Genomic DNA, 23,680 nt, shown 5'->3' with positions numbered 1-23,680 from the left:
CTGGGATCGATGTAATCGTCTTACTCCCTCCGCTGAAATTGCTGACCCTTTGCTAAAATTTCAAACCATTATTACTGCTTAGCGGCATTTCTTCTTTAAGTTATGGATTCAAATTCTACCGAGGTCGACTTAGCCTTTCATTGAGCATCGAGGTCTTTGCAATTGACTCCCTCCACTCCTAATAAAATGCTGACCTTAAAATTGCCAAAAATTTGAAACCATTATTGCTGTTGATACTTGTTTTCAAAAGTATGCCTGTGTGGTTATCAAAGTCTGGGGTACTGTTTTAAGGACAGGTTTTCACGTCTTTCCAACTGCTTTTGTATTGATAGAGATAGAAACTGGATCACCGTAAAACAAAGCTCTAATGCTGCCATGTGAAATACATTATTTCAGCTTTATAGCTGCCATAAAAGATACAGAGATATCTCCAGCTAAAAACAAATATTATTCGTTTACAATCTAAGAACTCAAGGCCCAGTCCTTGTTGCGGTGTGAGAGCTTTTATTCCTCAATGACCCTAAGAGTCATACTAGTGGAACTCCAGGTGGAGCATCCCGTGCTGAACAGGTCAAAGAATAGAGGTCACCCTAATATGAGCCATCTCTTCCTTAGGGTATGCGAAGGGCCAGCACCCCTACCTAGAAAAAAAAGCAAGGTTAAAGAAGCATCGATAACAATTCAAAACCAACAAGACTTAGGAGATGAAAGACAGCTCAGAATCGAAACCAGTGGAGGTAAGTCGCCGATGACATATTCCTTAGGGCGCGAATTAAGTAAGTTTGCGAGAATCTAACATAGTTTACTTTACACTGTCTATTTTAACTTCACACCAAAAAGTAAAGACTGCACTGGCTACCTTCCAACTCTTTTTCTTATTTCTTTTAAACATAGAGGGGACAAACAAGGACATTAAGCTGATTACATCGATCCCAGTACGTAACTGGTACTTAATTTATCGACCTCGAAAGGATGAAAGGCAAAGTCGACCTCGGTGGAATTTGAACTCAGAACGTAACGGCAGACGAAATACCGCTAAGGATTTCGCCCGGTGTGCTAACGTTTCTGCCAGCTCGCCGCCTGGCTACCTTCCAACTCTTTTTCTGCCATTACTTTTACTAATCTTCTGAACAAGTGAATTGGTTACCACCTCTGCGTGAACACACTCGATATATTCTCCTGACTTCTCCTTGCCTTCTCTATCTATCGTAACAAAAAGCCCAATCCTTATACAAAATATTTCACCCAGTCTTTTAGCTCGTAATTTCAATTCAATGCCCCTGTTACTTTCTCCCTGCTCACATCTTTCTCAGATATCATCTTCCTAAAACTTCAAGTTGAACATCATTCTCACAAGTCTGGGGCGACCCGACAACAGTGAGTAGTACTATTCTACTTCCTCTTAAATAAAATAGAAATATTTCCACCTATATGACCATCAAAGACACTAAAACATCTCCGGTTGCAAGATATTAGTATTTAACGACATGCGAGTCCACAAGATACACATGTAACGGGCCTAGATAGTAAAAAATTTCTACATTGTTTCCTCTGTCGTTTTATTGTCATAAAGTTTTCGTGGAAGTGAATGAATCAATTTGTGTGGTTTATTGCATGTTCACTTCAGATAAAAATGCAGATGAAAAGATTAGAGTGAAACATTCTCAATTTATAACTTATTCTACAAATCATTTTTATTGGGTTTAAAGCAAATATTCAGAAAATCCTATTTGTAAAAAGATATCGAATATCAAATAATGGCACAAGCACACGCACATACTCCGAAGTAAACTAAATTGTAATTCAAATCACAAAGCATAGGTTTAGAAACACCAGAATGATATTAAATAACAAAGAACGGTAAGAAGGAAGTAATTGAATTCGTACCCATGTACAAATACATAAAAACACATCCACATACATACACAGAAAACAATAAAGACATTGCTGCTTATTGGAGTTTTCAACTGAAAGGATTATATTCATATTATCGAAAGGAATATATTCATATAACCGATCCTGCGAAGACCTGTTGGGGCAAGCGAAAGCGAAATCGTGATGGCACCTGTGCCCAGCGTCGCCTTCCTGGCACGTGTAAAGACATTCGAGCGAGATCGTTGCCAGTGCCGCTGGACTGGCTCCTGTGTAGGTGGCACGTAAAATACACCATTTTGAGTGTGGCCGTTGCCAGTACCGCCTGATTGGCCTTCGTGTTGTAGGCACGTAAAAGCACCTACTACACTCTCTGAGTGGTTGGCGTTAAGAAGGGCATCCAGCTGTAGAAACTCTGCCAAATCAGATTGGAGCCTGGTGTAGCCATCTGGTTCACCAATCCTCAGTCAAATCGTCCAACCCATGCTAGCATGGAAAGCGGACGTTAAACGATGATGATGATGATGAATCACTATTAGAAAGCCTCACGCCAGAGTTGCAATGCAGTCGACATGACCTTCGATGCGAGGTTGCTTCAGAAGTTCAGCAAAAAAAATCAGGATCTGTTCATCGCATCTGTGAATCTGTTAAAAGTCTTTGACAAATTTTCTGTCACTATATACAGGATACTTTTATGATTTGTTCGCAGAAAGTTCGGTTACTCGCCCAAATTTGTATATTTCTTCTGCCATTCCCTCACAAGGATGGTAGCAGCTAGATTTGTTGCTAGATACGAAGATGTAACTGACAACATACAAGATGGGTTTCTTTTAGTTTCCGTCTAACAAATCCATTCACAATGTTTTGGTCGGCTCATGGCTATAGCAGAAGACACTTCCCCAAGGTGCTGCGGATGGGACTGAACCTGAGACCATAACGGTTGGGGAGCAAACTTCTCCTACACACACACACACTCATATACACGTGGCTTACCTAGTGGTGGCAGCAATTACAAGGAAAATTATTTCCGCCTAATATCAGGCGGGATAAGGATTTTGAATGAGAAAGCAAGAAATTTTAAGAGTGAAGATGCCTAAAATTTGCATATTTATTTATTTACATGTTTATTTATTTGTTTATTTACTATGAAGTTCTTAAAATTTCTAGTTGGTGATGATGATGATGATGTGTAGACTATTTCAGTCTTTTTTAAAATCAGCATGATATAGCCTATGGCTTATTAAATATGCAATATGTTACAAAGCAATACATTTCATGAAAGAATATAATTACAATCTAGAGATAATTCTTGGAATTTCTTTTATTCTTTTATTTGTTTCAGTCATTTGACTGCAGCCATGCTGGAGCACCGCCTTTAGTCGAGCAAATCGACCCCAAGACTTATTCTTTGTAAGCCTAGTACTTGTTCACTTGGTTTCTCTTGCCGAACCGCTAAGTTACAGGGACGTAAACACACCAACATCGGTTGTCAAGCGATGTTGGGGAGACAAACTCAGACACAAATATATATATATATATATATATATATATATATATATATATATACATACGACGGGCTTCTTTCAGTTTCCGTCTACCAAATCCACTCACATTGCTTTGGTCGGTCCCAGGCTATAGTAGAAGACACTTTCCCAAGGTGCCACGCAGTGGGACTGAACCCAGAACCATGTGGTTGGTAAGCAAGCTATTCACAGCCACTTCTTGATATTTCTTTCCTTCATAGAACGTTAGTAGTGAGTGGGGTTTGTCTAGTTCTGGGATATCTAATTTGTTGTCGATGAATTGTTAATCTCATTCTTAAGATAAGTTCAGTTTGTCCAATGTAATCTATGCTGGATCCATCACATTTAATGGTATATATTAAATTTTTCAAAGGATGACTAAAGTATTTTTTCACAGTAAAAAGTTGTTCCAATTAAAATTTATGCATCCCCGATAAGGTTGGTTTCAAGTTCCGCAATGTTTAACTGCTAGAGCTGAATTGTAGGTAGTTTTGCACTAATTAAGTAGGTTGTTTTTTTTAATGATCTAAGCGCCTTTTTCATTCTTGAGTCTATGTCAACTTTGCCTTTCATCCTTTCGGGGTCGATAAATTAAGTACCAGTTACACACTGAGGTCTAAGTAATCGACTTAATCCCTTTGTCTGTCCTTGCTTGTCCCCTCTATGTTTAGCCCCTTGTGGGCAATAAAGAAATAACTATATATATGTGTGTGTGTGTGTGTGTGCGTGTGTGTATAGTTGAAATTTACAGAAAAACAAAAGATGAAGACAGGTGTATAAACAACAAGTAGGCATATTAGTTTAACGCTCAGGAAGGTGAGAAAGTCTTTTACATTTCTAGCCTACACTCTTCAACAGAAATAAAGAGAGAGAGAATAAATATATATGTATGTATATATATATATATATATATATATATATACACACACATACATACACAATGAGTTTCCACACAATTCCTATCTTCCAAACTCACTCCCAAAGCATTGGTCAACCAGAGCTATAGAAGACACTTGAGCAAAGTGTCACATAGTGGGACTGAACCTGAAACCACATGGTTAAAAAGTGAACTTCTTAACCACTTAACTGAAAAGTAAAAATGTCTTGATATTTCCATGCTTATAAAAATAAGAAAACAATCTTGCTAATTTTTATAATTTTCTTTTTATTTATATTAATATCATCACCATCATTATCAACATCATCATTTAGATTCGTATTGTCACAATTATCGATATTGTTAATTAGTAAATTGTGTTGTTTTTTGTTTTGTTTTTGTTTGTTTTTTTTTTGTTTTTTAAAAAGAGGTTGGTGGGGAAGGGGGGAATTTTTCTATGATGTTTGTGGTTGTTTTGAAGGGCTGTTTGTGTGGTGGTGGTGGTAGTGGCAGAGTTAGAGTGAATTAACGATGCGAGAGAGAGAGAGAGAAAGAGGGAGAGAGAGCAGTTATTTTGAGAAAAGCTTAAATATAGAGGCCTGTTACAAGAAAGAGGGAAGAATGTGCTGGAATCTAGTGAAAATTATCATTATTATTATTATTAGTAGTAGTAGTAGGAGTAATAGTAGTAAAAATGGTTTATTGGCTTGTCTGGTAGCAGACATTATTGAGTAGTTGGACTGGGTCACGGGATGGGTGGGATTTAGTCCTCTTATTGATTTATTGATAGAAGTCTTTTGTTTATATATGCACATCATATATATATATATATATATATATATATATATATATATATATATATACATACACATATATCTATCTGTATGTATTTATGTATGCCCATTTGAAATGATTGCCATGACAGAGAAAGAAGCTCAGAGCTCAGCTTCTACACACAAGAGAAAGAAGAGAGTGAGTATTAATGAAGATCAAGATGTAGAGGTGGTGGTGGTGGTGGTGTGGTGGTGGCGGTGGAGAGGGAGAGTCCTTTAAGAGAGCTGAGGTTGGTTGGGACATGAAGTATTTCAGGGACGAGTATTTGGTGGGAGTGTCGCTGATTTTCCAACTGAAGAATGACGATGTAGTGGCCCATATGATGAATATTGTCTCAAGCTACGAGAAGGCACCACGCTGGAAGAACTGCAAAAGAAAAAAGAGAAAACAACATAACTTTAGAATAGAATAGACTGTAGAGTTTGAGATGGAATGGTCAGTAGATAGAGAGTCATATTATATCTTATGTAGGCCTGGTTTCAAATCCCAGTTGGAACAACTTCAAGAACATTCCTAATGCCATTGAGAACTTACCATTTCCTACATGCTATGCCATGAGTCTTAGGCTTTACACATATGTAAGAATTGATAGTCCATCCAAAGCCTCATTTGACAAAGATGAAATCCAGCTGAAATTGATTTTGTCTTTTAGTAATGCTGGAGTCATTAAAATAAAATAAAAACTACGGAGGAACAATTAGTCTTGTGGTTAGAATAAATTTTACTTAGGTAATCAAATATGTTGCTAATTGCCAGAGAGCTCAATAATAAAGCTATGTAGGTACTCTCTCCGCTACTCTTTTATGTGATATAGTCTTTTCCAGAAGCAAGTACTGTGTCGCAGGATGTCATCTGAAGCCTCAGCTATTTAACAGAACATAAAACAGAAATGCTTCAAATTTATCTATATAAATATAATACTATTCAGGAATAACATTCTTAGACATGTTTAAAACCTCAAAGTATCTTCAATTCTATGATTTTATCATTTTACTAATTTCTAACATTTAAACATATTCCTCTTCTCATCCCTAATTAACTGTACAAATTCACACTTTTACTGAATAAACCCCTTGTCTTATATCCTATGTAGGAGGAAAAAAGTACTTTACATAATCAGAAACAAGAACCACATCTCTCACATATCTTCAGAATTATACATCAAATTTCATCTGAAACTGAAAACCATGAATTTCCCTCCATGTAAAGCCACCTTCTTTTCACATTCAAATCTACCATTTCATCTTTGCTAAAGACTATAGCATTTATCATAGTAATGGTGTATTATGTATATATATTCATATAGAACATGTAATGTTCCCTCTAAGTTGAGCACTTATGCATGCAGTATTTTGTAGCCATCATACACAAAATAATGAATGTGCACTCATTAAACTAATACATGCACAAAAAGTTAATTGTCAAAATTAATTTGTAATTAATAACTATATATTCATTACACGGTCAATGCACTCAAATTTTTGTCACAAGGGAAAAAAATTTGGTCCACACTGACCACTGGGAACACTGAAGTATCAGCATGTTTTGACTAAGGTTTAGCATTCTAGCATTTGAAATCAGTAAACGACTAATTTATTTATAATACTAATGGTGTAAAATCTACGGATGTCATCAACTTTATCGTCATTTAACATCCACTTTTCTGTGATTGTACGAGTCAAAAAGAATTTGCAAAGACAAGATTTCAACAGCTGGATGCTCTTCATGTTGGCCACCTCCACCTGTTTCCAAGCAAGGTGATATTTTCCCCATATCCAGAAATGTTTTCTACAGAAGATGGGAAACAAACAACCTTGCTTGTATGATGGTGATGCTCATCTACAACTATTACAACTATTGCATGAAGTCTAGACAAGGGCACATACAAAAATACACACACACACACACACATATAAATAAATACATATGTATTTTTATCTTTTATCTTTGGACTGTGGCCATGCTGGGACATAACCTTGAAGAGTTTAGTCAAACAAGTCAACTCCAGTACTTATTTTTAAGCCTGATACCTATTTTATTAACTCTTTTGCTGAACTACTAAGTTACAGGGACATAAATAAACCAATTACTAAGTAGTGAAGGGTAGGGAGGACAAACACACACATACACACACACCTCCAGGCTTCTTTCAGTTTCAAGCAATTAAATCTACTAACAAAGATTTGATCGATGCTATAGTAAAAGACACTTGTGCCCAAGAAGCTGCACAGTGGAACTGAACCCTACACCACATGGTTGGGAAGCAAGCTTCTCAACCACACAACCACACCAAAACTGATAAAGATCATTTAAATACGAATATTATTTCATATAAGTGGTGGTGGTGGAGGAGGAATCTCTGCAACCAAAGACATGTCAACAAGACTGAGTATACAATGACCTTGTCTTTGTGGTGGTTGGATTGAACCAGTTTAAATACTACAAAATTAACCACCACAGAATGACAAAAATGTCATTTCGAGTCTCTGTAAGTATCAGCTTTCCTCATAACTCTAAGTACGACCAAGATCTAAAAGCTTTGCCATTTATATACAAATTATATATCAAAGTACAGATGTCAGAATGAGAAGTCATCATCTTGTTCAGCAGACACACAGACAGACAATAACAAGATGACAGGATATATCCTGAAAATTATTTTCTGCAACATATGAAGAGGTCAGTAGTTTTAAGAGGAAGACCTTTCTTATTATGTTTAAATCAAGGTTTCATATAACAGTGCAAACTAGTCATACTCAAGTTTCATGTCGTATATACACACGCACGTGTGTGTATGTGTATGTGTGTGTAGTCATTATCTAAAACAAAACAATGCACTATAAAGAACCACAATTACCATTTTTTAACCCTGTCACCTTAATATTCTGTAAAATAAACATTAAACAGCCTCCATACTTGGCAACAGTCAAAAGCTGCGGTTCAATTCCATCCAATAGATTGTTGAATGTAGTTTCTTAATAAATATGACCAAAGTTTCTTTCACATTCAACAGCAATGCCTACATTGGAAACACGACAAACTGAATGATTCCTGAGCTGTTGTCACTACTGCCAATGTCCTAGATAGTGATACTAACCTTTTAACATTTAAATCGGCTATATCAAGCCTCTTACACCTACTCTACAATGCCTTTGTAAAAACAAACAATAGCATTATTGAAATCTTGAAGCTACAAGACAATGCATGATTAATTCAAAACAATGGGAATAAATAACCATTACACTTGGTGGAGTAAACTGACTGCTAAAGGGTTAAGGAGAAGACAGAGCTACAGTTACTTAGAAATGTTTCATTCATAAAGCATCTAACTGCACCAAATTAGTATCATCATCATCATTTAACGTCTGCCTTCTATGCTGAGTCCTAATAGATATGGCAAGGTTGGACAGGATGTTGATAAAAATTACATTATACTTTACAGAAATGGTTCGAACTCAAAAAGCAGGAATTAACTGAAAACAATTTTTTATTTTACATTCAATCAACACAAATGAACAACCTAAACTACAGAGAAAACAAATTTCAAATATAACATTATATATATATATATATATATATACACACACACACATATATATTGGAAGGCTTCATTACAATAATTATTAATCATTCTTATGCAAAATATCAATATTATATTATCATTACATATCATGCTTATATAAGAAACTATCATTGCCATTATTACAATTATTACAATTATTGTTATAATCATTACCATGATTTATTACTATTATTATTATTATTATTATTATTATTACAACTATTATCATTATTGTTGTTATTATTGTCATCATCCCATTATTATTAACTTCCCTTAAATAAATAGTTTATGCCCAAGGAGTATGGTTACACATTTAAGCTAGTTAATAGTCATCTTGACATACATGTCATTACTGTAGATTTAGCAATGATATGAACAGTTAAATAGAAGAACCTGATATCAATAAAGCTTGGATAAAAATTTATATATGACAACTTAATCATGTTTATTTTTATACGAAAAACAAAAAGCTGCAGTACACTGATGTACAAAAATAAAAGAAACAAAATAATATTCAAAAATTATCAGTCGTTCCATGCTGATAGAAATTAACCAATGAGAAACAGTGTCAAGAACAATAACAACAATAAAACTAAACAATGTTGGTCTTTATTTATTATTTTCAAATCTCACCAATTTGAAGTGTTTTTTTTTTAAACAAAAAAAAAAAAAAACTAAGATTGTAGAAGAGAAAATAAACATCAAATTGTAGACAACAGTCACTGGTGGTAACATATTCATACAGAATGCACTGGTGGGATTGAAATCAAAATGGAAATGTATAAAATAACAAAAGACAACAAAATAAAACAGAAAAAAAAAACATTAAGGTGGTGCCACAAACTGTAACAAAGCGTAAAATGAATTCAGAACTAGTGATAGAATTGTGAAAAATCACAGAACAAAGCACAGAAACATTATCAAGACAGATATAAAAGAAAGAAAGAAAGAAAGAAAAACACACACACACATACATTGTGTAACAGGAATGAACAGAATTTTTTTTTTCTTTCATTTCACCAAAAAAAGAAATAACTTTTAACACCAACACTGTGACACTAAGGTAAAGAATTATAATTTACAAATTCAGTATTAAACAGCTTCCAACGTCATCACAACGCAACTTACATTGGTGAAACTTGTATGAGTGTCTTGCTGCTATTAATGGTGCATTTGTAAAAATGGTGCACCTTACTCCGTTATTTCCTACAACATCAAGTTAGATTGAAAAAGAAAAGAATCGTCAGACATTAGAAGTAAACAATCCTAAGTAAAGTGAGAAATAAAATATTAATAAATAAACTGCAGAAATGATCTGATCTTTTTTTGATAGAGAGTCGTCAACTACATAGTTTTATGCAGGACCAAGGCACAACAAGGTACCGACACATCATGCAAGCCATAACAGCCATCCTCCTCCCCACCACCACAAAAAACCTATACATTCAACAATGTCTTAAGTAAAACATACTAAATGGAAAGGGTTACAATGAATCCTGGAGAAGCACTTAAGAGATGGTTTATTAATACTGATCAATAATGCTATACAGAACGACACAAACAATAGAGAAAACTAACACACACACAAAGCACCTGTTAAATGCCTTGTGATTAAAGATTAAGTATTCATAAATGATAGGTAAATTGGTGGATTATTTTGAAATACCAAGCAACATGTTTATTAAATGGTTTTATATGTGAATCTGTGCTATTATATAGCAGTGAAACATGGACACTGACAAAGAAAATATCAAACAGGCTAAATGGATGCTACAAATGGCTCTGAATGTGAAATGACAGCAACATACAACAAATGATGGCGACCTGCCAAAAGTTAGCAAGAAGATTAGGCAAAGATGGCTGCAACTATCCAGCCATTGCGTACACTACCCTGAATTAGAAGCATCCAAATTAATCATGTAGAACCCACTTCCCGGTGATGTAAGAAGGGGAAAACATCATCACACTTGCATCAACAACTTGATTGCAGACTCTGGCCTGGAATGTATCCAGGACCTTGAGGCAGTGATGTTGGACCAAGAAATGTGGCGGGTGGACTTTGTTGTTGTGGCCTCAGCTAGAACCCGGCCACAATAATAGTAAAAATTGATATGTAAAAAAAAGTTCAATGCTTAAAACATACCTTGTAAGTCACAAAGCAGTCTTCTTGTATTCAGGAAACCAAAGTTTTTCGAATAAGACTAACAATGCAACTTTCAATTTTAGGACTAACTGACCACCATCTCAGGTTGATATTTAGTCCTACCATCACTTGCTATACTAAAGAGACTGGAGAGACTACTGAAGGTGTAAGTTGGTAATCATGCTGAATAATATTGATTTCAAATTTTATCACAATGCCTGCAATTTCAGGGGAGGGGATTGGTTGATTACATTGACCCCAATGCTCAACTGGTACTTAATTTTATCAACCCCAAGAGGATGGAAGGCAAAGTTGACCTTGGCAGAATTTGAACTCAGAATATGCATACAGATGAAATGCCACTAAGCATTTCAACCAGTGTGCTAATGATTCTACCAGCTTGCCACCTTCATGCTGAAATAATATTACCAGTAACTTTATCATTTGTATATAAGGTTGTTACAACTCATACTTGTCACTATACATTACAGAATAATTACTAGCTGAGCCCCAGCACAACACTTAGCAAGTCGAGCCACACAGCCTGATGAAAGAAACCATAAATCCTGCAGGTAACAACTGCTTTACTGGTCAGCTAATTTACTGAAAACATCAGGGGTTTATAATCCCAGTATAAACAGAACTAAATATGTCTCATAATAATAATAATAATAATCCTTTCTACTATAGGCACAAGGCCGGAAATTTGGGGGAGGTGGGGATTAGTTGATTACATCGACCCCAGTGTTTCCACTGGTATTTGTTTTGTTGACCCCGAAAAGATGAAAGGCAAAGTTGACCTCAGTAGAATTTGAACTCAGAACATAAAGACGGACAAAATGTTGCAAAGCATTTTGCTTGCATGCTTACGATTCTGCCATTTTCCACCTGCTCATAATAATAATGATGGTTTCAAATTTTGCCACAAGGGCAGCAATTTTGAGGGAGGGAGATAGTTGATTGCACTGACCCCAGTACACAACTGGTACTTAATTTATCAACCCCGAAAGGATAAAAGGCAGAGTCGATCTCGGTCGAATTTGAACTCAGAATACGACTAAGCATTTCATCCAGTGTGGTAACGATTCTGCCAGCTCACCACCTTTCTCATAACAATAATAATAATAATAATAATAATAATCCTTTCTACTAGAGACACAAGGCCTGAAATTTTTCTTTTAGGGGGGGGGGGTAGTTGATTACATTGACCTCAGTACAAAACTGGTATTTATTTTATAGACCCTGAAAGGCAAAGTTGACCTTGGTAGAAGTAGAACTCAGAATGTAGCAATGGGAAAAATACTGCTAAGTATTTCACCTGGCATGCTAACGATTCTGACAGTTCACCAGTAATAATAATAATAATAATAATAATAATAATAATAATAATAATAATAATAATAATAATAAAATTATAAACTCTGAAGCAGTTCTCTCTCATTAAAGGGGATCTTCCCCTCCACTCTTCTATCTCTCAGTAAACTCTATCTTTCTCCCTCACTTACTCCAGAAACAACTGTAGATGGGGGCAGCAACAATCCACAGTCAAATTTCCCACATAAATGTTTTAAACATGAAATTCTTCTTCTACATATTTACTGCTGATGTGTTAATACTAAAACATCAAGAAACTAAGAAATCCATGCCCACCACATTGATTTGGTTAGGTGATTGCTTGCTACTAAAAGAAATGTGTCAATAGCACTAGGTATGGATGATATTAGCTAACAGCACAAACTTTTACAATGCCCATTTAGGGGGCCAGTTTGTATGTTAAAGAGTTAAGGGGGCTGAAATATAGATTACAAAGTCAGGATTTCAAATCTTGCTAACTACTCTCTCTAACATGGTAAATTACAACATACATTAAGCTAACATTATTTTTATGATATTGTTGTTGTTTAGCCCAAGGCCAGCCTTAATTGAGTAGACCAATGATCAAAAGTGCATCATTTCATACATCAAGGTCTACACTTCTCAACGTCTCCTTTTATTTAAGATGGTTAGGTTTGACTTAAGAGACCTTTGGTTGCTATTTCTAGCAGATAGAGCAACTGTGGTTGCCCTCTCACTGGTTCATGCTTACTTTATAATGTGGCAGAGTCCATGGTTAGTGTAAAAAATAATAAATGCAAAAACTGCTCCAATGATATGTTAATGTGTTAATATATTAATGTTAATGATATGCTAATATATTAAAATTCACATTTACAAAATCATCCCATTTCTGTTACTACAGAAGAATGCAAATGTATGCGTGTGTGTGTGTGTGTGTGTGTGTGTGCGTGTACGTGGGTGTGTGTGTTGATTGATTCTTAAAACTATTTTGTGTGTGTATGAGTGGATGTACACGTGTGTATGTGTTAACAGATTCCTTTTACTTTAAGGTAAGACAATAAAACATCAACGTAATCTTAAAATAAGGAATGGATTGGATAAAACCCCACCTTAATCATCAGCTTCCTCTCTACCATCGTCACCATCATCGTCATCATCAGCACCAGCAGCAACAGCAATTCATTTCATGTATATTTTTCCCCCAACCCCAAGCTCACATCTTTAGCAACAGATGAAATGTAAGAGCTTACATAACCACAAGAGCTGTCAGTCGGAAAGAGGCTTTGAAACAACATTCTGAATCTAAAGTAACGATTTATTTCTTATATGGTGGGGCTACCTGAGGAGATGATCAATTAGTCCTGAAATTTATAGTAAAAGCAATAGAGTCAATTTACTGGTACTTAATTTATCAACACTAATTTAATATGGATCTGGAATTTAAAAAGGGCCTAACAGGATACTGCAAAACATTTTAGCCGAGAGCTGCACTGATTCAACCCCTCACCACCCTCATAAATGTAAGCAATTCTACTTTTGACACAACGCCAGCAATTTTGAGGGGAATGAGGTGGGGGGGAGTCGATTACATTGACACTTAGTACTCAATGGCTACTTATTTCAAAGGTAAAGTTGGCATATGAATTCAGAGCATAAACAGCCAGAAGAAACGCTACTAATCATTTTGTCCAGCATACTAACGATTCAGCCAGCACACTGCATTACATAAATGTAAATAATGACACAGCTATATAATTACAGTTAGTTCAGGAAGGGATTTTTAAAAGGTTGTAAGTGTATATCAAAATATTGGAGCACTGCTTAAGTGAGCATGCTTATTATCATGTTTTTCCACAAGAGTGAAGCAGCAGCATGAGTGCTCTTGGATTCTGGCTGCCCACATTGTGGCTTTTTGCTTTTGACTACCCATTTTGGTTCACTACATGATGGTTGGGTCCATTTGGTTTTGCTTAGACTACCCGCATCTTTGGCATGATGGATTGGCCTAGTGTCTGTTCATCAGTTATAAAACGTGGGCAGTCCAAGCAAAACCAAATAGATCCAACCATCATGTGGTGAACGAAAATGGGTAGTCAAAAGCAAAAATCCACAATGTGGGTAGCCAAAGTCCAAGAGCGCTCATGCTGCTGCTAGAAGAGTACATTAGTTCAGCTCGTGATGAGATTTTAAGGTAACCCTCTTGAGTTTTCTTGCAAAATTAATCAGAGCATGCAATGTTTTAGGTGTTTAGCAGTTTATACAGTACAAAGGTGAGATTAAATAAGTTATTGAGAAATAATTAAATAATAAATCACAGGGAATGGCAAAAACAACTGTTTCTTAGACATACTCCCTACCTGTACGTACACACTCATAGACAGTCTTCACAACGTATTTAATTTACATAAATATTCAAATAAACTGAAAAAAAGTTGACTAGGGAATAAATATACCTATCCTCTACCAACACATGTACATAAGTACAAATTTGCATGTGTTCCAATTTAACTTTCAGTACCTTCTGATTTAACATAGGCTGACTTACGATATACCAGCAACAGCCATAGCCAACAAGAAGTCATTTGACATTTGTAAAAAAAAACTCACTAAGCCCCAACACATTTGAGTTCAGGGAAAGAGAATGTCTAACTTGAAAAAGAGTACTACATACTCAAAATGTCAGCACAAGCAACACCTCTTCCCATCTCTTGCATGTTGGCACCCCGTCACTTACGACGTCGAGGGTTCCAGTTGATCCGATCAACAGAACAGCCTGCTCATGAAATTAACGTGCAAGTGGCTGAGCACTCCACAGACACGTGTACCTTTAACGTAGTTCTCGGGGATATTCGGCGTGACAGAGTGTGACAAGGCTGACCCTTTGAATTACAGGCACAACAGAAACAGGAAGTAAGAGTGAGAGAAAGTTGTGGTGAAAGAGTACAGCAGGGTTTACCACCAACCCCTGTCGGAGCCTCGTGGAGCTTTAGGTGTTTTTCGCTCAATAAACACTCACAACGCCCTGTCTGGGAATTGAAACCGCGATCCTATGACTGCGAGTCCGCTGCCCTAACCCCTGGGCCATTGCACCTCCACCCATCTCTTGCATAGCACATAGTTATAATACAAAATATGCAAACTGGAAAAGTTTGAAGGGAAATAGTTAAAACAGCAGTATAGTTACATTAAAAACATAACTATTATTGGCTAGTTTTAGGCATTTTTAAAATATAGTATTATAACGTAACAGTATATTTATAAGATACACATTGACTACACAACACAACACAGAGTATGATCAAAACACATAACCGATTGAGTAGAATTAATCATTAAAATAAAAACAGATCAACCTTTTCCTGGCATGACATAAAACTACACTGGAAGGTTTTATGCAATTATTTTATGTCAACTTTTCCATGCTTACTGGGTTGGGTGGATGGATGGGTCTTCTGATGCACAGCAACATAACACTTGCTCTGGGTCCTTTGTCATCTCTCTGTGATGATAAACTTTTTGAGATCAGCTTCCACCACTTCTTGTACCATAGGTTCCTTCCATTTGGATATCTTGACTATTCTTTATCCAAATGTCTACTACCATATGCATCATCAACATCACATGATTGTACAAGTACAGCTTCTTCTTTCTGGCACACTGCACACTCAGTTTAGCTTTCGGCTCAATCGTGTTCTAGTGTTCATGCAAACTAATATTACATACTCATCAGAATATTCATACCTCATTTCTTCCCAACCAGCTTTAAATCATCTTCCACATTCAATGCCTAAGCAGCACCCAATTTCGTACACAAACATCATACAATCTGTATTCCCTGTAATTCAGCATTTATTTTTAAATAGTGACTGGTCCACTCCAACAAATAACATCTGATAAATACCATGGTTGATAACCTCAATTAATCAGAGTTGATTAGATATATAAAAAAAATCACAACGAAATAAAAAACAAAAAACAATCAAATACTTAATAAATCTACTGTTTTATTTCCATACCTTGATCCTGCCGGAGTTATTCCTTTCTTAGGAATTTTCCTCCCCAAATGTTGCACCCAGGACTTTTGTTTCTCTGAGGATTCAGCCAACAGCAATAATTCCTTAGCTTGAATGTCATAGTTAACTGAAAAATAATATATTGAGAAAGTTAATGAGATGCTACAAGACATATATATTGCTATAAATGAGTGCATGGGTGCATATACAACATACCTTTTCCTTCCCCGAAAAAGGTCTCATAAAAAAAAAAAATCATTCTGGGTCTTTCCTCTGTGCAAAGTTGGGCCACCCATAAGTTTTAATGCAATGAAAGAACCTTTTCTTGTGTATGTACTACTGTAAAAGGGATGTGTCTAACATGCCCATGCATTTTTTATACCACCAAATACAGTAACTTGGGAATTTAGTGGTGTGATGTGTTGATGTGTGTATGCTTAGACTGTTGTTGTACACATGTCTGATATGGTGTTGTGAATGTTTCAAGTGGTGTTGAGCCTATGTGTGAAGTACAGATGTTTGCGTAGAGTACTTTTATGCATGTTTTGAGCAGTGTCATACATGTGTTCAGTATGGTGTTGTGTACATGTTTAGTATGCTGTGGTGAACATGAGTGGAGTAATGACATGCACCAGTTTCCACTAATGTGACATGCAAACATACGAACAGTGGCAAGGTGTTGAATATGTGTTGAATACTGTGGTGTGTATGTGTGTTGATTAGTATAATGAGTACATGTAGTGTGGTGTATGCTGTGAAGGTGCATGGCTTAATGGTTAGGGTATGCAGCTCATGATTGTAAGAACATGAGTTCGATTCCTGATGGACATTGAGTCCTTGAGCAAGATGCTTTATTTCACATAGCTCCAGTTCACTCATCTGGCAAAAATGAGTCATACCTGTAATTCAAAGGGCTAGCCTGGTCATATTCTGTGTCACTCTGAATCTCCCTGAGAACTGTGTTAAGGGTATGCATGTCTGTGGAGTGCTCAGCCACTTGCACATTAATGTCACAAACAGGCTGTTCCGTTGATCATATCAGCTGGAACCTTCATCATTGTAACCAACGGAGTGCCAAGAGTGTATGCATGTATGCATACATTGAGTAATGTAGTGTATGTGTGTGTGAAGTAATGTGATATACACATAAGAGTGCTAAGTAGTGTACAGTGTATATATCTGACAGTGCTGAGTTGCCTGATGTGTACAAATATGTGAGCATTGAGTAGTGTGGGATGTGCATGAGTCTATTCAATAGTATAAATGTGTACATATATGTGTGCTGAGTACTGTGATGTGTGCATGTATAACTGTGTTGAGTAGCATGGACATGGATCTATGTGCTGAGTAAAGCTGAGTGTACAAGTACGTGTTGAGCAATGTGGTATAGTGGTAAGTACATGTATGTGTATATTGAGAAGAGAAGTGTGTACACGTGCTGAGTAATGTGGTACAGATTGTATGTGATGATTTACTAATCCGTATTTTTTTACAACTAAAATATAAACTGGTCACTAACAAAGAAACAAGAGTATGCTATTGGACTTCACGTGGAATCAACTTAGCTACTCTTGGGTGAGAGTATAAAAATAACTGCAGCCCTATGCCAAGCCATGTGGCAGAGTAGGCTCATCAACCCAGTATGACTTCAAGCTCAAATTCACAGCCTGTACATCAGACCATGGTTAGTGGAGAGAATATGCTGAAGCATTTGTCCAGCAGTGGACTGAACATGGGCAATCCAATCCAACCACAAGCACTAAAAGAGGATAAAGACTCCTTTCGGTCATGAATGACCATGCGATTGCACCTAGAAAGTTACCCTCTGAGGCACAAGTCCAGGTAGGGCTGGTTATAGAAGACCAGCAGTTGACCATACATACCAGCTTCCCCTCTCCAAGCCACTGATGTTACCTAAGGGAATGGCAAAAGCCAATATAGCTTGGCACCAGTGATCTCGCAACTCATTTCTACAGCTGAGTCAACTGGAACAACATGAAATAAGTGTCTTGCTGAAGTATACAACTCACAGCCTGATCCAGGAATTGAACTCACTACCTCATATTTGTGAGCCCGATGCTCTAACCACTGAGTCAAGTGCCTTCACAAACACTAATTGTGAATATTTCTGCTTGTTCTGACAAGTGTGTGTATTCTTGTGCATACATGTACAACTATATGTTTGTGCATACATATAACTCTACACTCTCGGAGTGGTTGGCGTTAGGAAGGACATCCAGCTGTAGAAACTCTGCCAGATCAGATTGGAGCCTGGTGCAGCCATCTGGTTCACCAGTCCCCAGTCAAAACTTCCAACCCATGCTAGCATGGAAAGCGGACGTTAAACGATGATGATGATGATGATGATGGTATAAGTAGATAGATAGATAGATAGATAGATAGATAGATAGATAGATAGATAGACAGACAGACAGACAGACAGACAGACAGACAGATATGAATATATATTTGCATACTTGTATATGTGACAGTGTACTTGCAAAATATGGCAAGAGATCAAGACAGAAACCTGAACTGCCAGAAGAGACCACAGAATACGTTTAATAAATATACATTACCTTTACAATATCCTATAAATTCTTCTTCCTTTTCGTAATGTTCTCGATGTACTTTTACATGACATCCTGGAAAAGATAACATTTAATCACATTTACTTAACAGCGCTTTAATAATTTCTTTCCATATTTTGTTGGGTATGGGAGTAGAGACATGATATAATCTCTTCATTACACCTGTTTTCATACTATCAGTGGTTCTTAACCTCTAAAATCAATTTTTACTACCTCATTAACATTTTTAACCTATCCTAAAGCTAGATATGTAAATATCCATCATTGGCATCTTTATTCTAATTCTTTAGAAGGAAGAAAGAAAGTTTCCACATTTTGGGGAGGAGGGAGACATGATACAATCTCTCCATTACACCTATTTTCATACTATCAGTCATTAACCTCTAAAGTCCATTTTTACTACCTCATTAACATTTTTAGCCCATCTTAAAGTTAAATATGTAAATGCACACATCATTACCATCTTTATTGTAATTCTTTAGGAAAGAAGGAAAGAGAGACGGAGGAAGGAAACAGCACAAAAAACAGAGGGGGGAGAGAGAGAGAGAGAGAGAGAGAGAAAAAAAAAACATACTTATCCTTACCACAAATACATATTCTGGGTAACAACATCAGTTGATACTCTGACAGACTTCCCTTTAAAAATAGTTAGACCTTATTGTCTAAACATAGAATTTGTTTGGTATTTTTGTTCTTTTTTTTTTTTTGCTTGTTTCTATTTCTAGCATAGCTATGTGGTTAAGAAGCTTGTTTTTGCCACCATGTGGTTTTGGGTTCAGCGCCACTGCAGAGTACCTTGGGTGTCTTTTACTATAGCCCCAGGCTGACAAATGAATTGGGAGCGAATTTGATAGATGAAAACTGTGTGTGTATGTCTTTTTTTTTTTTTTTTTTTCCCTCCCCCACTGCCTGACAACTAGTGTTGCTTTGTTTACATCAATGTAAATAAGAAGTTCAACAAAAGAGATCGATAGAATGAGCACCAGCCTTAAAATAAAAACTGGTGTCAATCTGTTCGACTAAACCGTTCAAGGCAGTACCCCAACATGGGCTCAGTGCAATAATTGAAACAAGTAGAAGATAAAAGAAATCATTGCCAGACTCTGAAGATTTTGGGGAGTGATTGATGTTAATCTTCTCAACTGACAATTAGTCCATATCTATTATTACTCAATACTAATAAAGGTTGCAAGGTATTGAATTAGCAGGATCATTAGTATGCCAGGCAAAATGCTTGGTGCCATTTCGCCAGTCCTTACCATTGTGGGTTCAAATGCTAGTCAGGTCGACTTTGCCTTTCATCCTTTCCAAGTCAATAACATACATTCCAGTTAGGGGTCAATATAATCAACTAGCTTCCGCCCCAAACTTGCTGGCCTTGTGCCAAAATTTGAAACCGATATCAAATGAGACAGTAGGGTGACGAGCATGCCAGGTAAATATGTTTAGTGGCACTTTGTCTGTCTTTACATTTTGAGTTCAAATTCCTCCTTGCCTTTCATCCTTTCGAGGTCAATAAAATAAATAGCAGTTCAGGAGTGAGGTCCCCTGATATCGCTGGCTTTGTACCAAAAATTTGAAACCGTTATTAAAGGTGGTAGGGTGGTGAGCTAGTAGAATCGTTAGCACGCCAGGCAAAATGTTCAGCGGAATTTTGTCAGTCTTTATGTTCTGAGTTCAAATTTCACTGGGGTTGACTTTGCCTTTCATCCTTTCAGGGTTAATAAAATAAATAGTAGTTCAGTACTGGCATCCTCTGATATTGCTGGCTTTGTACCGAAGATTTCAAACCAATGTTGATGGAGGTTGTCTGGGGAAGTTCTCCAGCTGAACCTAATCCGACTACTTCATTAATGGATTAGCAAACAATTGCTGAAAACATGCTGAGAAAGCAAACTTATATGGCTTAAATGGTAGATTATGAAGAGACAGTGGTAGCTTGACAAAGTGTACTTACGCTTGCATTCTAAAGCTGCGGGAGGGTGTATCACGTGCCAGACAGGCTTGTTACAAGAATCACAGGTCGCAGGGATACGGTAATGAATTGGAATTAGGTCATGTCCTTTGTATGAGAAACCCGTTCGATCCTGCAAATGGAAAAAAAATTAATAAAAATTAATTATATAAAGAGTCAAGACTATTGAAAAGGTTGCAAGATGCAGCGAAAATTTTAGGAAAATAAAAATAAGAAATAAGTGGAAATTTTACCGGTGAGTGTGTTAAATTTTAAGGCACAATAAGAAAATGACTCTCCCCAGACACAACAGAATTATATAAAGAACAATTATAAATAATGAGTGGATTAGTAGAAATCATACAGTGATGAAATAATTATCTTCCAGTATTTATTTCTGCTAATGATCTGAGTTCAAACTCTGCTAATGTACACATTGCTCTTTGTACCTCCAGATTTTGTTTTAATAAGCATCAGTTATGTACACAGGTAGATTCAATCAGCAATATGCTTTCCCTATAAATTTGGGCCAACATAAAGAATCATGGTCATATTGTTAAGAAGCTCGTTTTGCAACCACATGGTTTAAAAGCAGTGTTTCTCAACCATTTTTTTTATCTAAGATCCCCTTTGCTTTTTATTTTGGTCGAGTGGACCCTCCTAGCCATTCAATGATTTAAAAAAATCCTAATATTAATTAAATATTATTAGGAATTGTACAAAAATAATTCTTAAAATATTTTGTGTATTGTAGATGCATAAGTAATTTATTGGAGATAAATTTTAACAAACTCTTATATGGTCCGAAGGGCCATATGGACCCCAGTTGCGGACCACTGTTTTAGAGTATTTAACATGTAAGATGCATAAGTTGTACAACACAGGCCATGAGACAGATCAGCTGCTTAATGCATGTTATGTGAAACTAGAGAATATTGCAAAACATAAGTTATTGTATGCTATGTACAATTACAACTCTAACATTATATGGGTCATAGATGAAAGGGCTGGCAATTGCATAGCAGTCGTACAACATTAAGTACAAAGACTGCTATCATATTTGATAGCATATAAGAAACTGCTTTTTCAAAAAAAAAAAAAAAAAAAATTTTAAATAAGACAAAAAAGAAACACATCAGGTCTTATATGCAAAGTTAAATCTTCTCTAAGCTAATTTTGTCCCTGACACTCACTACTAGAGGCTTATTTTAAGCCAGACTGTCTCTTCTAATTAGCCTGACTCTATATGTCCAGCTGTACTGCTAACTTTTTATAAGCTGTAATTCTTTCTGATATAGTTAGGGGACTTTTGTAATGTTTTGTAATATACTGCTATTTTAACCCTTTAACGTTTAAACTGGCCATATCTTGCCAAAATATTCTACTTATTTTATGTTCAAACCAGCTAAATCTGGATTCTCACACCTGTCGTACAATGCTGTTCTAAGAATAAGCAATCACATTGTCAAAACCTCAGAGCTATGAGATAATGCATGATTTATTGAGAACAATGCAAATGAATAAGCATTGCATTTGACAGAATAATCTGAATGCTAAAGAGTCAAATATTGCAAGCTTTAATGCACTGAAAACATTTTCCCTGAATATGCAATGTTGAAATGACAGCGCAGCCAATATGCCATCAAATGTGGAGTACAGGATGGGCCATGCAAATGGAAACAGCTGTTACACAGACTATAAGATATAAGGATAGTCGAAAGTCACAATGCAGACATCATGAATGCTGGTATCATGATGTTACATTAAGATGAGTGTCTGACAGCAACTATTTAAGAGTAGGATGGTTATAAGATACAGTAAATTTGTAGTTATCTAGACACGTTATGTAGTTTCAACATGAGAAAACATGTCATTTCTGATGCATACATGCAAAACATCTGGTGCACTTCTCACACAGACCAAACTCAGCCTGGGGACAGTATTTCTTCACAAAACATTTCTTAGTCACCAAAATCTAATATAACTCAAACCAACAAAAAAGTCTCTATGTGGTCGTGTGAGCTGCAAGAAATAGCAGTCAAATCTCCATTTAACTGTATCTTAATAATCAAAAAAAAAATAAGAGCACAGCCCTAGATATTCCTGAAAAAAACAGGAAGGTCGTTCCTGAAACATCGTTGATCACAAGTCTACTTGATCAGCTCTGTCCTGGGGTTAAACAAAAAAAAAAAACAAACAAACAAACGAACAGCCACTGACCTGACTTTCTTGTGCAGTCTCGCCTGGTTTTATGTTTTCTCCTTCTGTTGCATAGAGAATCTGGAATAAAAAAAAAATTAACTGATTAGTAAACATTAACAAAATAACAACTAGTCACGAAACACAATTAACTGGTCAATAAACATTTATTGGAAAAAATCAATTGGTCAATAGGAAACTGGAATCATTTTGGTCTTACCAAAGCATTTTTATTAGTTTTTTTTTATTAGTTTACTCAATATATTTCAGTTCTGCCATATGAAGATTTAGCATGTATATATGGGGTGTGTGTGTGTGTGAATGTACATATGTCAAAATGAGTAGTTCCTAATGAGAGGGAGGGAGGGAGGGAGGGAGGGAGGGAGGGAGGGAGGGAGGGGGAGAGAGAGAGAGAGAGAGAGCATGTGTGTGTGTGTGCATGAGTGTGAGCATGCACTCGCATGAAAAACAACCTAAATGCTTTTCTCAAAAGCTTTCTCAGGAATCTCTGAGTTATCTCATACATCACATGACAACTCACATTGAGCAGTAGTGAGGATGTAGGTGGAGGGGTGGGGTTGGAGTTACCAGGGACACTCAAATTCACTCATGCAGAACATTAAAATCACTGATATGATGCATTATATTCCAATTCCTTTGGCCAGTATCATTAGCTGTTAAACAAACATCACATATGCTGGCATGAGGTAAATATTCCATATCACATTATTACACAGTGTTAAAACAATTTTTTCTTCTTTACTTAGTCAGTGG

General features: G+C 36.3%; 1 protein-coding gene across 4 annotated transcripts in view; it reads right to left on the bottom strand.

Moving 5' to 3' along the window:
- Nucleotides 1-4,540: 4,540 nt before the first annotated feature.
- Nucleotides 4,541-23,680, bottom strand: part of LOC106876226 (rho-associated protein kinase 2) — a 204,815-nt gene continuing 185,675 nt past the window's right edge. For 2 of the 4 annotated variants that reach the window (XM_014924703.3, XM_014924712.3), the window contains exons 31-35: nucleotides 22,928-22,987; nucleotides 20,711-20,840; nucleotides 18,742-18,807; nucleotides 16,166-16,289; nucleotides 4,615-5,472 (exon numbers count right to left, since the gene is read on the bottom strand). In XM_014924703.3, coding sequence (XP_014780189.1) covers nucleotides 5,358-5,472; nucleotides 16,166-16,289; nucleotides 18,742-18,807; nucleotides 20,711-20,840; nucleotides 22,928-22,987 — 495 coding nt within the window. In that variant the 3' untranslated portion in view covers nucleotides 4,615-5,357. Of the gene's footprint in view, nucleotides 5,473-9,796; nucleotides 9,875-13,386; nucleotides 13,511-16,165; nucleotides 16,290-18,741; nucleotides 18,808-20,710; nucleotides 20,841-22,927; nucleotides 22,988-23,680 lie in introns of those variants that run through there. The other 2 variants (XR_001410211.3, XM_089356531.1) reach the window with 2 other exon arrangements.

Source organism: Octopus bimaculoides, chromosome 8 (assembly GCF_046866305.1).
Source record: "Octopus bimaculoides isolate indiv1 chromosome 8, ASM4686630v1, whole genome shotgun sequence".
Lineage (NCBI taxonomy): Eukaryota > Metazoa > Mollusca > Cephalopoda > Octopoda > Octopodidae > Octopus > Octopus bimaculoides.
The sequence above is the reverse complement of the archived record's forward strand: the minus strand, read 5'-3'. Positions and strand labels throughout refer to the sequence as shown.